We start from the raw sequence: 17065 nt of genomic DNA on the forward strand, positions 1-17065 counted from the left end.
CAGATCCTCTAATTCCAGTGTCTGTCACTGTTATTTCCTAGTTATCCTGTATATAGCTTGTTTGTGAGTTAGATTATAAGTTCTTTGAGGGCAGGGAGATCGTCTTTTCCTTCTTTTCTGAATCCCTACCACTTAACACAGTGGCTGGCACAAAGCAGGAAGTTAATAATTATTGGTTGATTGATTGATTGATAACTGATCAGACTCCTCTCACAGAGCCATGCCTGCCCACCCAGCCCAGTTTCCAATTCAGGAGAACTATTCCCAAAAGAACTTTCATGTTTATTGTTTTTGTAAAAAATTCTCCAAAGGCTAGCAAACCAACCACATTTATGATAGAAGGAGGTTCCACCTTCCACTTCCCATACAAGCTGGTGGGCAGGGTCTATCCACAGCCTGAGGTTAGGGACTTTAAACTTCTGGAACACTCATATGAGTGTAGTTTCACCAAGGCCTAAAAAACGAAAGCTCAGCTTTTGCCCCAAAGCTCATCCATCATCAGAGGGTCAGCCGTCTCAGCCCTGACAAAGATCAGTAATTGGCCAATTCTTCTTCTCCAGAAATGGCTTCTGGGAGGTTTCACTCCCTAAGTAACTGGGCTTCCTTCAGCTGGGTGGCTATCTCTAGACTCCAGGGAAAAGCTATCCCCCACTATTGGGTTTGATTTGTTATCCATGCTAATTAAATGCTCTCATAGATGACAGAGAAAAGCTAGCCCAGGAGAGTAGCCAGAACCCAATTGTCTGCCCCCTCCAGCTGGGTTGACCCTATGCATGGCTACCTGTCACCACCCAGTGGTGGCTCAGTGTCAGTGCCCCTGAGCAGCAACTGCAGCAGTAAATCCAAGGATGAAGATATTTTTTGGAAAGCAAAACCAAACCACCAGTGCATGGAAGAACACGCATTAAGGTGAGAAGGGGGTCAAGGAGAGTGTGCAATAATTCAGGCCAAGTTTACATCAAAATGACAAATTAATACGGTTACCTAGATAATTCCAGAGAGGGAAAAAAATGTATTTTGCTCTTAAACCACTGGATTATTTTGAAAGTATACTTGAGCCAACTAACCAGGAAACTCTCTCCTGTGTTTTCAAACAAGTGAAAAAGCCAGGTCTTAAAACCAGGACAGCAGTCCAAGTGCAGAGGAGAGGCAGTCAGTGCACTTAATTCAGATTACAGTCTGAAAAACCAACTAGCAGATTTCAGCCAAAATGGACCACAACCGAGGCAAGGGCTCCATCAAAAAGTCATATCATTGCTGACATTGCTGACTTCCAAAGAAAAAAGGTCACAGGATTTTTTTTTTCTTCCACAAAAGAGGGTTCAAGAGCTTCAGGGCCCCAGCATCTTTCTCTTCCATCCCTCCCCTGTCACCCCACAGTGACAGGATGAGGTTCTGTTTTCAAAGCATTCCCCCTAAGTCCAGTTTTGACTTCACTGGGACCCACCAAGGCTCTCAGCTTCAGTTCAGCAGTCTCACGCAGTATAATGAGTCAGCAGGGGAAGGCTGGAGGAAGGGATGTATACAGAAAGATACAAACACAGGAAGTGGGACTGGGGAAGGGATGGGGGAAACTTTTCTTGAACGAAACCAGTTTTAAAGAGAAGCCCCCTTGTTGGGGAGATAGCCGACTCAGATGAGGAAAATGATGTCATCAGAGACCATGACCTGGTTATCATCTTGCATCTTGTTCAAAGCAGCCTGGACCTCGGCTGGGGAAAAGGGTGATTCATTGTCCTGGTTGATGGATTCTGTGAGACGACTCATACCCACAGACTGGGCATGGGCTGCCCGGAACACTTCCAGGAGGGCAACCTTGAATGCCTTCAACCTGCCCAAGACAGAAAAAACCATTACTGTCAGAATGGGGATGGGTGGCACGAAGGAATATTTAAATCAGACAGCTAAACCTCCCTTTCTTCCCAGAAGGGGGAGACAATGAGCACGGAAGATTAAATCTACTGTCAGACTTGATGGTTACTTTTGATGAACTGCCTTTTCTCCTCTCTTTTTTATTCTCTGTTACAAGGGAGAGATGGAGTGGCCTAAAGGCTAGAACTGAACTTGAGCCAAAAAGACCTGGGTCCCAGCCTTGACATATACTAGCAGTTGGGTAAACATTCTCTCAATTCTCTAGGCCAGGGCTTCTTAAACTTTTTGCACTCGCAACCCCCTTTCACCCAAGAAATTTTTACCAACCCTGGGTATATAGGTATACATAACCTTTTATTGTTGCCAAAATTCTCACAACCCCTACATATGGGCTCTAGGCAACTCTAAAATGGTAAAACGGATATAAAGTGCTAGTCTGCACTCTATGATGGAAAGCATAGGTCCAATCCCAGCTCTCAAGGAAGGGGAAAAAGAATATATTTGGAAATGAAGGCCATGTCAAGAGAAAAAAAACCAATAATACATTTTCTTAAAGAGCATAGCAGAGCCTCCTTTCAGTATAGTTGGGGAACTATGGATGCAGTCTGTTGCAGACCCTGTTAGAAACAGTCATCCATGTGCTGGTTTTGCTTAACTAAAAGACAAGGCTCATTAAGGACCAGGAGACAGGTTGGGGGCTCATCATATCTACAAATGACTACAATGGAAATTATTGATTATGATGTAAAAAACAAAAAGTAACAATACAACCGCTCTAGTGTAGCTTTCAACCCCAAAGTCATTAAAGCTAAATGTAGATCTGTCTCTCATATCACACACACATGGCTGGCTGCCACAGTGGTTAGTTCCCTAACCGGCTTTTTGTTTTTTCTTTTTGGAAAAAAAAAAGAAAGTATCAAATGAGATTCTGGGAGGTTTCACTCCCTAAGCCTCAAACAAGCTCTTCTCTCCACAGCTCTGTCCCTTCATCTCATGGTTAGCACCTTCATCCCTCCCAAGATGAATGAACTAATAAATTGGGAGACCTCCCAGCTTTTAGTGGATCTTTCTCAGCATGAATTAGAATCGCTTAACAGCCCATCTATTCCAACCTCCTCATTTTACATACGAGGAAATGGAGGCCAAGAGACATTAAGAGGCCATCTAGTTCAACTCCATTTTACAGATGAGGAAAAGCGAGGCTCAGAGGTTAAATGCTTCTCAAGGTCATACAGTAAATGTCAGAGGCAGCTCTAACACTTATTGTGTGGCTTTCCCCTTGATTTTTCTAACTGCCAAAAGAGGGATTCGGAGCAAAGGAAGAATGGTGTAATAAGAAATGCAGGACTTGGGAGACATAGGATAATAGATTTAAGGATGGAAGGAACCCTAGAGGTCATCTAATTTAAGCCCTTTATTTTATAGATAAGGAAAGAGGCCTAAAGAGGTTAGGGGCCAATATCACAATGGTAGACCTGGGTTCAAATCTGATCTCTGATGCTTTTAAAAAATAATAATAATAAACATTTTTATTTAAAGTTTTGAGTTCCAAATTCTATCCCTCCCTCCCTCCTTTCCTTCCCTGAGACAGTAAGCAATCAGATATAGGTTATACATGTGCAATTTTGTAAAACATTACCATATTAATCATTTCATATAAGAATATTTGGGGGGCAGCTAGGTAGCGCAGTGGAGAAAGCACTGGCCCTGGATTCAGGAGGACCTGAGTTCAAATTCAGCTTCAGACACGACACTTACTAGCTATGCGACCGTGGGCAAGTCACTTAACCCTCATTGTCCCGCCAAAAAAAAAAAAAGAATATTTGAATAAAAGAAAAAAAGTGAAAAAGTAAAAAACATCATGCTTCAGTCTCTGATACTTTCTAGCTACATAACCCCAAGTAAGCACTTAACCTTGCTAATCTTCAGTGTCCTCACCTGTACAACGAAAAGGTTGGGCCAGATGACCCTTTTCCAATTCTAAGTCTATGATCCTGAGCAGAGGATTTGTCACTTTCCTTCCAGGTGTGACTTTCTAATAATCTATGATTCCAGCAAAGGATCATCACCTCAGTGAAATAAATATCAAGTGAATAAATACTTATTGATTTATTCACTGATTGGTATAGACAGCTCAAGACAAGACAGAAGGAATGATTCCCTGTAACCCCTCTCACCTTGATTCATCCAACTCTGTCTTCTGGCCCTCTCTGGATTCTTGTGTTTCAGGCATCTTTGGGGTATGCACTGCAAGGAATAGGTAATTGAGGGGACAGGAAAGAAAATAAATCAAAATCAAATTGATAACCAGTAGTAAAAAAAAAAAATTCCACTCCACTTTCTATAAACCCCAACTCATACAGAAGTCCTACTGAACAGGTGAGAAGACCCAATGCATCAGGTGTTTCCATGACATATGGTAGAACATGAGAAAGGACCAAAGGAAATTCAGCTTAAGAGATGGGACAATGTCCAAGAGGGGAAGGGGGAAAGGTTTCTGCAAAAGGAAACCATGGAAAACCAGCCAATATCTGGGGATACCAAAAAAAAAAAAAAAGACCAGACAAAACCCCCAAGTCCACCCTGGGGTGGGGGGTATAGTAAAGGGTCTCCTCTCCAGATGCAAGTACCTTGGTAATAGGGCCAAACCCTAACAACCTGTCCTCCAAAGTGGGAGATGACACTTACCCTGGGGCATTTCCTCTTCTGTGTCACTGAAGTCATAGGGGTCATAAGTTTCCCCTTCCTTCCCTTCTGAGGCATCAACCTTCCTCCTAGAGAATTGACAACAGTTAAAAGCATCAGGTTCCACTTTCCAAATCCCCTTAAAAACTCACAGACTTTGATTACATATATACACACATACACACATATATATACATGTGTATATGTGTACACATGCATATGTATATGTATGTACGTGAGAGTATGCGCACATACATACACACTCCTTAAAGCTTTTATCTTTTCAAAGATTAGCTTAGATTCCAAAGAGTCAACTCCCTACAAATACCAAAACACAAGCAGCAGAATGTCAAGCAGGCCTGGGCTTGTCGCTCCCTTTCCTTGATAATTCAAGGGATTCCAGTTGTGTGCAAAGCACATAAAAGGAAGTCCTAATTTTTTTTTTTCTTTCTCTGAGGGCCTCAGCCTGAGATCCTACCATAAATAGCCCAGACCAGCTTTCTCCAAGGAAGGAAAAGCAACCAAGCTTTCCTTAGCAAACAGGCATGGGAACACCCTACTCCCTCACCCTGAAAGGAAAAAAAAAAAAAGCTTTTTCCTCCTCCCATCCCCTCTGCTCCACTCACTTCTTCTTCTTCTTCCTCTGCTCATGACCATCCTGTGTTTGGTCCTCCTCATCCTCTGTCTCTGATTCATCCTCATTTCGCTTCTTTCGCTTCTTCTCTTTCTCTAGGACCTAGGACCAAACCCAGGAATTAAAAGACATCAGATGCATGGATTCTACTGGCTGGATAACAAAGTAGCCGCACCCTACAATGCTCTGACCCTTAAATAACTAGTCTCTTAATTTCTCTGTGTCTCAGGGTCCTTCTCCACCTATAACAAGGTAACCTAACTTGCAGAATCATTGTAAGCAAATAAAATAACACATACACAATGCCTGAGAGTCAGCATGGCACAGTAGAGAGAAATGAAGCCTTGGAGTGAAAAAGGCCTGGGTTTTAAGTCCACCTCTGACATTTACTGACTCTGTGATGAAAAACTTCGGACACTGATGAAATCACATCCCAGTAAAAAAATATTATACATATACATATACACACATATACATATATCCATAATATATGTGCCACTATAAATTATTATATATTGATATATCTACCTATAATATATATATTTATATTATATGTAATTGTTAAATATGTTATATAATACAGCATATATATTTTTTAAAAATACTACAGAACAGCTAGTTAGCACATTGGATAGAGTACCAGGCCTAGGGTCAGGAAGATCTGAGTTCAAATACAGCCTCAGGCACTTCCTAGCTGTGTGACCTTGGACAAGTCATCTAACCTGTTTGCCTCAGTTTCCTCCTCTATAAAATGGGGATAATAACAATACCTACCTCCTGGAGAAGTTGTTGTAAGGATCAAATGAGACAATAATTGTAAAGCACTCATCACAGTACCTGGCACATTAAGCACTACATAAATGTTTATTGTTGTTGTTGCTGTTATACATGTAATATGCATAAATATATATACACACATGTACACATAATAGTATTTCTTTATCACTTTAAGGGTTTGCAAAGTACTTTACAAATATCTCATTTGATCTTCACAATTCCAGGTGGCAGGTACTATTTATTATACCATTTTACAGATAAAGAAACTGAGATACATGGAGATTAAGTGACTTGCCCAGGTAACACAGCTATTAAGCATCTGAGATAAAACTGGAAACTCAGGTCTTAACTCTGGATCTAAAAGGTCACAGAGGCTGTGGATTAATGTGCCAACTACCTATTCTTACATATGTATGGATATGCTCGTATATGTGCATGTATGTATGCTTACATGTACTGTTTATGCATTTCTATATGTGCTTACCATAATACAGTATAATATAAATACGTTTGCATATATGTATGTTCATCCATACACACACTTATAATTATATGCATATGTGTATATACATGCATGCCCATGTGCATATGTATTACATACATCTGTGCATGTATACTGTCTGTGTTATTCTATGTGTATATGGTATGTAATCACAGACTCCCTTGAGGTTATAAAGGATTAATTCCATGTAAATTATCACTGGAGTAATCATTTTCACAGTCATACATCCCTGACCTTTTGAGGCCAATATCATGGAGGATACCCAGGATCTCCCATACATTGCCCCTTTATGCCACAAACAGAAACAGACTGCACTCCTACATGCAATCTCCATATGGAAGAAAAGGAGATCTATGTCCAAGCTCAAAGGTAGCTCAAGGCAGAGAGCAAGAACTAAGAGAAAAGGGTAGATAGCCTCCCCACTAATAACGACCACACTTTTATGTCACTGTTAGTGTTGGAGCTGAGATTCAAACCCAGGCTTCCCACCATTAGGAATGACCAGGGTAGAGTAGGACACTGCTTTTCCTCACAAACTGGATGCTTGACCATGGGAAAAGAGCTTTATTCTCTGGGCCCACTGTAAAATGAGGCAAGGTTGGCTCAGGTGACCATAGTACCATAAATCAGGGCCAACAAAAGATCAATAATCAATGCCTTAAGTGCTTTGCTTTGTATTGCCTTGCTAATCTTTTATCAGCTATAATCATTCAGACAAGAAATAAGTGTATGATTTATAGAAAAAAAGTTTACAGTTGCCTGGTTTCTGGTGCTGCAAAATCTTTCTTCACACACTTTTAACTTTCTCTGTAAGTGGAAACCAGAGAGAGATTAAGATGAAAAATTTAGCAAGAGAAACAGAAAAGATACATGTATAGTTCCTAAGACCTTCTGGTGAATGCTCTTAAGAACTCCTTGTTCCTTCTTCTGGGGATCCTGGGCCTGGACTCCTCTCCCTCACTGATCCCTTTCTCTCTGGGCTCTATAAGCCTCTGACCTTAGAAGGATCTGTTTTTCTTTTCTGTTTCTCTTGCCAGAAACCAGGCAACTGTAAACTTTTTTTCTCTCCAGAAATTAAGACTAGGACGCATCCATTATTCCTCAAAGGGTCTGCTTGTGTACGTGTCTGCTCTGTGTTAACCCGCTGCCAAAAGGTATTTCCCTTATGCCCTTTCTTTTGGCTTGATCAACCAAAAAGAAACAGGATGTTAAAAAAAAAAAGTCAAAAAGTCTTCATAGAAAACAAATCTCTCTTTTCTCTATTTCCAATGCTGGCCACATTAGAGGTTGCAGAGATAAAAAGACAAATAATAAATCATATGAGGCCAAAATTTGTGATTGGAGATTCTAAAACTGTGACTTATAAATTTTGTGAGTATTTTGGTCAATAATGTACTTGTGCCTTTTCTTTTTGGTTTTCAAAGGGGAAAAAGAAAATCTCAATGATAGGAAACTAAGATAAAATTGATTAGAAACTAAATTTGCAAAAAAGAAAAATAACTGAATGTTTCACTTGCTGTTCTGTGTTTGTCTATCTGCTTTACTTGACTGGTACCAGATTTTCACATTTTAGATGAGAATTTAGATTAGCATTCTTGAATCAGGCCTGTCAAGAAAGAAATCTGACTGGTCTGCATAAAAAGACAGACACAGGGAAGTTAGCTTGAGTCTGTGGGCTACACCACACAAACATCGATTGCTGAGGGCAGGTTAACCTCCGAGCAACCCAAAAAAGAAGCCACTAGGTCCCACACTTAGAAGGCACTATAAGCTTCCTGGTCATACCTCTGGTTAGGCCAATGAATTAGTCTTGTCACTGCGGTAAGTAGAACTCAGAACAGGGATTTAATTAGAACTCTCTCTGTTATAGGTGAGAGGTTTAGCAGCCAGATGCTAAGCTGCAGTAGTAGCCAGTAACCTCATGGCTTCAAAAACAATTAAAATTCTACATAAAGGAGACGCAAAGGAGTAAGGAGCAATGTAGAATCGTTTAGTGGTGCTGCACTTAGCTTAGACAGACACTCACTCATTTTAGCTAGACAACAGTTTAGCTAGGGCATTCTTTAATTAATTTTTTAATCCACTAATTAATTAATTATCTGATTAAGGTTTTTAAACTCGTATTTATCCTTGTTAATTGTTCTATGTGTCACTTTCCGTCAGTCACATGCTCAAAGCAGTTTTGCTGTCTACAGGGTAAATGGCAAGGAAGATTTCATAATAGGACTTAGCAAGACTTGGGTCCTTGTTTATTGTCCCTGTAGAGGGTTTGTATGTGTTGTCCTAATTAAAGTTCTTGTTTCTACAGTGGTTTATTCTTTAAGCAGCTATTCAAACCATAAATTGATTAAAAAAGAATAGCTGGTGAACTCATTTCCTCTTTCTTTTCAATTCTTTGTGATCACACTTTGTATGTTAAGAAACTTTTTGGATTAGTTGTTTAAACCATAAATACATTAGAAATATATTTTTTTTCCCCTACTTAGAAAAATTTAGGTTAGTAACAAGCTAGAAATCTCTTTAAAAAAACTGTTAAGTTTATTCTTTTTTCTTACCTCCTCAGGTGCTTTATGATCACAATAGTCAACTCTTTGTTCTGTTGGGGTCTCAGGGTGTCCAGTGAAATTGAACCTATCATCATCTCTTTCTTTCATTGGCATGTTAGAGAATTGCATGGACTAGCTACCTTAAGCAATAGGTTTATAGAATCAAATAGTAATTTTAATTCTCAAGTAGTAAGTGAACTTTCTTCTCAAGGCACTGAAAATGAGGAAGCTACATTTACATATTCTTACCCTGAAACCACTGAACTATGACAGGAAATGGCAACTGAGGAAAAACAGCCAAGCAGACTATCATCCCCTAAGATAAAAGACCATATCTGGACTCTTCTTAGAATTCTAAAGGCAGAATGAATTTAGTTTCAAGCCCCACAACTTTGCTGTCTGAACCTCCCAGCAGGGGGTTTCCCAGTATACAAGACTCTAAGGAGCTAAGACCCTGGGATTTAGGCCGGACCAGGGCTTGGAATGGGGCCTGTGTTTTATGGGAACTAAACTAAGCTAGGAGTTCACCTTGAGGTGCCCAAGGTGATTCCCACATGACCCTGATGCTCAAACCCCAACCTAAGTTTTTGTTTCTTGAAAAGTTATGAATGTTAACACAGCACTGTTCTAATGAGAAATGGGAATTCTTGCCCAGAATAAGGTTAAGGCTTGGTATTGTATTTTATACAATCTGATTGACCGACTGGTACCACCTGATGGGTTCTTAGCACTGTGATTGGTCCACTTGGTATAATCTGATTGATTGATTGGGGGAAATAGGATGTAAATAAGGTAGTATAGAATACCAATATGATTAGTTGGGAGGGAACCCTTTGGTGGGTATAAATCACGGTGTGGGACCTCACTTCAGTGTACCCTCCAGCACTTTCAAAAGAGCACCCATCTTTGAGAAGATGAATAAAGAAGCCTTCAAACACACTCTGCTGTCTGCTTGGATTCTCTGAGTTGCAAGCTGCTAGCAACACTTGAGCTGCGCAACACAATTCAAGCTGTTTGCTGTGTTTCTAACATCCCCTAAATACAATTTGACCCAGATCCCTAAACTTGAAGGAAATCTGGGCCTTAATCTCCCCACAGATGAGGATAGATTAGTTCAAACAAAAGAGGCTCTGACAGAGAATTTTAGCAAGTTTCAGGAAATTGTACAAGAAAAGAAAGAGACCCCCAAACCAATTCTATTATGACCATCTCTGCCAAAGGAGCTAAGTTATGTAAGACTTGACCCTATTAACTTTAAGGATGCCAAAATTATTAATACTGCTTTTGTAAATCTGACATCCTCAGAAATCAGAGTTTTTCATGAATAATTGCCTTAAGTTCATGAGAGGAATGTTAGTGAGCTCAACAGCAAAGTTCTGTACATTTTTGAAAGGGACAAAAACAAAGAAGAAAAATTGAGTAATCAGAACCCTAAGACTTGCAATAACACGTGCACTTGAGTCCAGCAGACAAAAAGCAAACCCTTAAATTGTTTTTACTGTCGGAAAAAGTGTCACCTTGCTAGAAATTTTAGAAAAAAACAAAAACCAGGAAGATCAGAAGCAGAGAAACCTCAGGAACAGCCCAAGACAGGTTGTGTGTTTTTTCACCCAATCATCTCTCATGAAGAAACTTTAGTACCCCTCAGAATAAAGTATGTAGGTATTGGTGAGGGAAAGGATGGTTAACATCACAAAACTAAAAAATTTGGCCTTCCTGATTCTAACTTTTGATCTTTTAACAATAATATCACTTGTTGCTGTTCATGCCAAATAGTTCTTTTACATCATTGAAAGAGATTTGTAGTATATACTTAAGAGATACTACTGACTGTTTACGTTATTCTCTTTCTCTATATTTGTAACAACTACTACTACTACTTATGCCACCACTAAACAGATTTCACCTATTGCCTCTGAATTTGTTTGGGATGAATTTCTCTAATAATGTGGGGGACTTTAAGATCAAGTCATACCTGCTCCTTTGAGATGTAAAGAATTAATTGTTATTTGAGGTTTTTATGGCCCCAACTTTTGGCTAGAATTAAAAAAAAAAAACACCTCGGCAAGCGCACTGGCCTCTGGGGCTCCACAAACAGCATGGTGCTCCACCCACTCGTTGTAGCCGTTGCCATGGTGCTGGCACCTCACATCACCACTCGCTGACTCCTACATGGGCCTGGCAAAATTATACCGATTGGAAGCCCAGTGAGGGCAGTCATGTGACTGTCAGAGCGGCCAGACAATTGGATGGGGGCTGTATGTGGTCAGCCTGGGGTCTGCTGGAAAGAAGGGAGATTTTTTCGCCATTCTAGCTTGAAGCTGGAAGGCAACAGGACACTGCTGTGTGTTCTCAGCTGATTCCTGGGTGGTGGTGTTGGTCAGGTTGTATAACTTCCCTTTCCCCATTTTATTTCCTTTCCCTTGATCCTACTGATCCTGTTTGTGTTTTTAGTTTTTTTGGTTGTTGTTGTTTTTGTGGGGCAATGGGTGTTAAGTGACTTGCCCAGGGTCACACAGCTAGTAAGTGTCAAATGTCTGAGGCCAGATTTGAACTCAGGTACTCCTGAATCCAGGGCTGGTGCTTTATCCACTGTACCACCTAGCTGCCCCCTGTTTGTGTTTTTTTAAGTTTGTTCTTGTTAAATAAATCCCGCTCTGTTTTGAGGGACGCTGCTGGTCTCCTTCCTTGCTCCAATAATGTGGCAAGCCGCTTAACTAACACCCCCCAATTAAAAATTGGTCCCCACAGACATAAAAGGTGACCCCCTTCTCCATCTAAACCACAGTATCTTTAAAATTATAATTTGGACATTTAAAAAAATCAGTGTTGTTTAATCAGCAGATTAAATGATCTTTGTGTAAAATTATTATCATCTATCCCTTCTGAAATTATAATTTGGATATTCTCAAAAATGTTTTCTTTCAGTGTCCCATGTATAAAATTATCACCATAAATTATGATTACTGTTTTCCATATAAAAGTTAAATTAGTAAAGTAAAAAACTGTAAATTTGGACCATCTATGATTGATAAAGGGACTCTATAAATCTAAACCAGCCTCTGATGACAACCTTTCTATTGTACTCTATGTAAGAAATCTGTGCTATTAATTCCTATGCTATTCCTAGGTACCTAATCCCGATACCATTGTCTCCACCAGCTAAACTGCTTTACTCTGACTAAACTATGCTCAGCTTTTTCAGTTTTCCAATCACAGAATCTGTCCAGTACCTGTTCACATTCACCTTGAAGGGATCTCAACATGGCCTGAATGAAGACAAAGAAACAACTCCACACCATATTAAGAGCTGCAAGTTATTATGAATGGTATATTAACTGCTCTACTAAAGACTCTGTCCCAGCACCTCTGGTGACAACTTAAAAGATCTCTCCTCTCGGCACCAGCTCTAAGCCTTGCATATTCTATATAAGCCTTCTTCCAACTTTGTCCATGGGAAGAAGGGCATGGTATTCGAAGTGCTCATTCAGTATCCCAGATCATCCCTTTGGCCCCATGTCTATGACATCCTGACACCTGTCAACTACCTTTTGTCCACTCAGGAATACCCTCACACCCTCAAGTCATAGCAGCTACTGTTCTTTCTTAGAGGATGAGATTTGTGGTCTGGTTCTTGACTCCCAACACACCATATTGTGCCCTCATGAGATAGTAAAATTTTACTTGTTAGACATTAGAAAATGTTGCCATCAAGAAACAAAGAACACTGTAAGAAAGAAACTGAAGTCCCCTGAGAAGAAGTGGAATGCAAAATAGGTATCAGGGGGTACAAATGGAAACTGGTAATCCAACAGATTTTACCATTAAACTTGCCTTTTGCCTCATTTTTAAAATACACAGGGAACTAAATCAAATTTATAAGAATACAAGTCAAAGGATATGAACAGGCAGTTTTCAGGTGAAGAAATCAAAACTATCTATTGCCATATGAAAAAAAATGCTCTAAATCATTATTGATTAGAGAAATGCACATTAAAACAACTCTCAGGTACCACCTCACATCTATCAGATTGACTAAGATGACAAAAAATGAAAATAATAACTGTTGGAAAAGATTATAAACACTGGAACACTAATGCGTTGTTGGTGGAGTTGTGAATTGATCCAACCATTCTGGAGAGCAATTTGAAACTATGTCCAAAGGGCTATGGGGCTATGCATACCCTTTGACCCAGTAATACCACTACCAGGTCTGTATCCCAAAGAGATCATAAAAAAGGGAAAAGGACCCACATGTATAAAAATATTTACAGCTGTTCTCTTTGTGGTGGCAAAGAATTGGAAATCAAGGGGAAGCCCATCACAATTGGGGAATGGCTGAACATGTTGTGGTATATGAATGCAATGGAATACTATTGTGCTGTAAGAAATGATATTTCAGAAAAACCTAGAAAGACTTAAGTAGACTGATGCTGAGTGAAGTGAGCAGAACCAGTAACAGTAACAGCAACATTGCATTGCTGAGAAGAGCTAAATCTAATCCAAAGGACTCATGATGGAAAATGCTCTCCACATCCAGAAAAAAGAACTGTGGATTCTGAATACAGATTGAACTATACTATTTCTACTTTTTTTTTTTTTGCTGTTTTGGTTTTTTGAGGTTTTCCCCTTTAGTTCTGATTCTTCTTTCACAACATGACTATTGTGGAAATATGTTTAATGTGATTATACATATATAACCTTTATCAGAGTGCTTTCTGTCTTGGGGAGGGAGAAAAATTTGGAACTCAAAATCTTATAAAAATAAATGTTCGGGGCAGCTAGATGGCGCAGTAGATAGAGCACCGGCCCTGGAGTCAGGAGTACCTGAGTTCAAATCCAGCCTCAGACACTTGATAGTCACTAGCTGTGTGACCCTGGGCAAGTCACTTAACCCCCATTGCCTCACTAAAAAAAAATTAAATTTAAAAAAATAAAACAAATGTTCAATTCTTTCACAACATGACTAATGCAGAAATATGTTTAATGTGATTGTACATATATAACCTATATCAGAGAGCTTTCTGTCTTGGGGAAGGGGAGGAAAGGAAGGGAGGGAGTTCTTAAGTCTTTCCAAGTTCTTTCTTTTTACAGTGTTGTTGTTAGGGTATAAATTGTTCTCCTGGTTCTGCTCATTTCACTTTTCATCAGTTCATACAAGTCTTCCCGATTTCTTTGAAACCCTCCCTTTGGTTATTTCTTATGCCATTACCATCACATTTGTTTAGCCTTTCTTCAATTAATAAGCCACTCCTTAGCTTCTAGTTCTTTGCTATCACAAATTTGAACCACTGTGAATATTTTTGTAGTTATAAGTCCTTTTCTTCCTCCTTTGATTTCTTTGAGGATAGAGGCCTACTAATGATATTGTTAACTGTAAAAAAGAAACTGGGAAGCCTTTCTGGGCAAAGAAACAAACCTTTATTAAGAGAAACAAAGGTGGGTCTATAGTCTACCTAGTATGGTCTGAGGCCCTGAGACACAAAATTCATAGTTACTTATAGGTCTCTTGATTCATGTGTGGTGCAACAAAGGGGGCCAATGATGAAGGCTATCGACCTCCTGATACAGAGGTAACAAACTCAATATTCAGCATGAGATATATAATCTGGCCATGGTCAGTGTGGAAATTCGTTTTGCTTGACTATGCTTATTCATTACAAGATTAGTTTTTTCTTTTTTCAATGGGGTTTGGGAAAGAGAGAAAATAAATTCTTATTCATTGAAAACAAAAATAAAATTTAAAGAGTTTCCATAACTCTATATTCAGGTTTCAGGTATAGATTTAAGTCCTAAGGACTGTGTAACACTTGCTCCTTGTCCTACTCGTCCCCATCCCACCCTTGGTTTTCTCACCTTCTTGAAGTAAGCATACTGGACCAGCTCCACAGCATCCTCTGCATCCTGCAGCTCAACAGTCTTGCTCATGCGGGCCTTGGCATGGGCAGTGGCCAAGCGGATGAGAGTCTCCAGTGTCCGGGCTGTAACTGGGGATGTCTGTGAGAAAAAGGGGGAAGGAGTCAGTTTTGGTCATTTCTGCTTCTGAGCTCTGGGCAGACAGTTGTCATTCCCACTGTACAGATATAAGAACTGAACTGAGTTAATGAAGGTTTGCTTGAAATCCCATGGGAAGCCAGTAGCAGATTCCAACAAGAGGGCACCAACACAGGAAAAGAAAGATCACTAAGAAGCAAGAGTGGTTTTTGAATGGAGGGTTTAAGAAAAAAAAATTAACTGAAAGCCAAGAAGAACCTCACTGATGTCCATAAAACTGAAAGGTAAACAATAACCAAACTCTAAGTCACTACATGTTTGAATATAGGAAATAAAGGACTTACATGGAATAATTTTAGGGCAAAGTTTTTTTTTTAAAGCAATGAATTCGTGGAATTTTTTAATTTGCATGATGGACAAACTAAAGATCACCGAATTCAAACCACTTATTTCACAGATGAGGAAACAAAGACAAAGAAAAGCACCTTGTCCAAAGTCAGGCTATAGCAGAATCAGGTCTAAAACCCCAATCTCCACATATGTTAAAAAGTACCTTTCTCGGGGCAGCTAGGTGGCGCAGTGGATAAAGCACCGGCCCTGGAGTCAGGAGGACCTGAGTTCAAATCTGGCCTCAGACACTTGACACTTACCAGCTGTGTGACCCTGGGCAAGTCACTTAACCCTCATTGCCCCGCCCAAAAAAAAAAAAAAAAAGAAAGTACCTTTCTCTTCTGTCTATATCATGCTGCCTCACCCAGAATGGGGGAATTCTGGTGAATTGAGTATTCTGTTTAGCTAAGAGTTTCCAACTATACCAAAAAGTACATGTTCAAATGACAAAGAATTAGAATACAAATGAAATATACAACTCAAAATAATTACAAAACCATTTATTCTTCCTGTGCTCTCAGAGCTTTCTAGGATCTTAGGGGATCAAATGCATAGCATTCATTACCATGCTATATAAAGAGGAAGAAAAGTTTATCTCAGTTTTCCAGTTACTATACTACTTTAATATGGCAAGGAATGAGTATGGTATGGCTAGAAAAAGACAGAGTCCCAAAAAAGGTGATAGAAGGTTCTACTCTGGTGAAACTATATCTGGTGTATGATGTTCAATTCTAGACATAGTTTTGGGGGGGTTTTTTGGTGAGGCAATTGGGGTTAAGTGACTGGCCCGGGGTCACACAGCTAGTAAGTATCAAGTGTCTACGGTCAGATTTGAACTCAGGTCCTCCTGACTCCAGGGCCAGTGTTCTATCCACTTCACCATCTAGCTGCCCCTAGACATAGTATTTTGTTGTTGTTGTTGTTTTTGTTTTTTGCGTGGGGCAATAGGGGTTAAGTGACTTGCCCAGGGTCACACAGCTAGTAAGTGTCAAGTGTCTGAGGCCAGATTTGAACTCAGGTACTCCTGAATCCAAGGCCAGTGCTTTATCCACTGCGCCACCTAGCCGCCCTAGACATAGTTTTTTAAAGAGGGATATTAACAAGCTGAAGCAAGCACAAAGGAAAGCATCCAAGATGGCGAATGATCTAGAAACCAGACCATATGAGGAATGAAAGAACTAACAATGCTGGGGGGGGAGGGGTGAGAAGAAATATGCTAGCTGTATCTTCAAATCTTTGAAAGACTGTCCTGTCAAAGAAAGATAAACTTATTCTGTCATGAGAAATAATTCATTTGAACCTCCACTCTATTCCAATCAGCATTAATAAGTTTGCTATGATTCCATAGGGGTAGTGATTATAGGTTCCATATTTTAGGTCCCAGAGCTGTAAGCTTCAGATTGTAAGTTCACTCGCTTAATCACAGGAATCTAACTAGAGGCATTCCACTCTTGTTTTTCCTTGTTACAGTGACTAAGCCCACTGTGGCAAAAGTGAATAAGCGACATGGGAAGTCCCCCAACTTATTTTTGTAGCTCTAGACCATTCCCCTCTTTGTCTAAAGGGGACTGCCCCCTTTAGATTTTTTTGTCAATGCGTCATTCAAATTCTCTTCTCTCTTTTCATTCCCCTTCACGTTATTAGTCATCATAGAACTCTTTGTAA

The 17065-nt window shown here is 39.8% G+C and overlaps 1 protein-coding gene across 2 annotated transcripts in view; it reads right to left on the bottom strand.

Annotated features, from left to right (window-relative positions):
* Positions 1 to 261: 261 nt before the first annotated feature.
* The window catches only part of MCM3 (minichromosome maintenance complex component 3), a 46469-nt gene continuing 29665 nt past the window's right edge, over positions 262 to 17065 (bottom strand). For both annotated transcript variants that reach the window (XM_043999664.1, XM_043999665.1), the window contains 5 exons: positions 14873 to 15013; positions 5184 to 5293; positions 4561 to 4646; positions 4050 to 4119; positions 262 to 1831 (listed from right to left, as the gene is read on the bottom strand). In XM_043999664.1, coding sequence (XP_043855599.1) covers positions 1633 to 1831; positions 4050 to 4119; positions 4561 to 4646; positions 5184 to 5293; positions 14873 to 15013 — 606 coding nt within the window. In that variant the 3' untranslated portion in view covers positions 262 to 1632. The remainder of the gene's footprint in view (positions 1832 to 4049; positions 4120 to 4560; positions 4647 to 5183; positions 5294 to 14872; positions 15014 to 17065) is intronic.

The sequence above is a fragment of the Dromiciops gliroides genome, chromosome 4 (genome assembly GCF_019393635.1).
Source record: "Dromiciops gliroides isolate mDroGli1 chromosome 4, mDroGli1.pri, whole genome shotgun sequence".
Taxonomy (NCBI): Eukaryota; Metazoa; Chordata; class Mammalia; order Microbiotheria; family Microbiotheriidae; genus Dromiciops; species Dromiciops gliroides.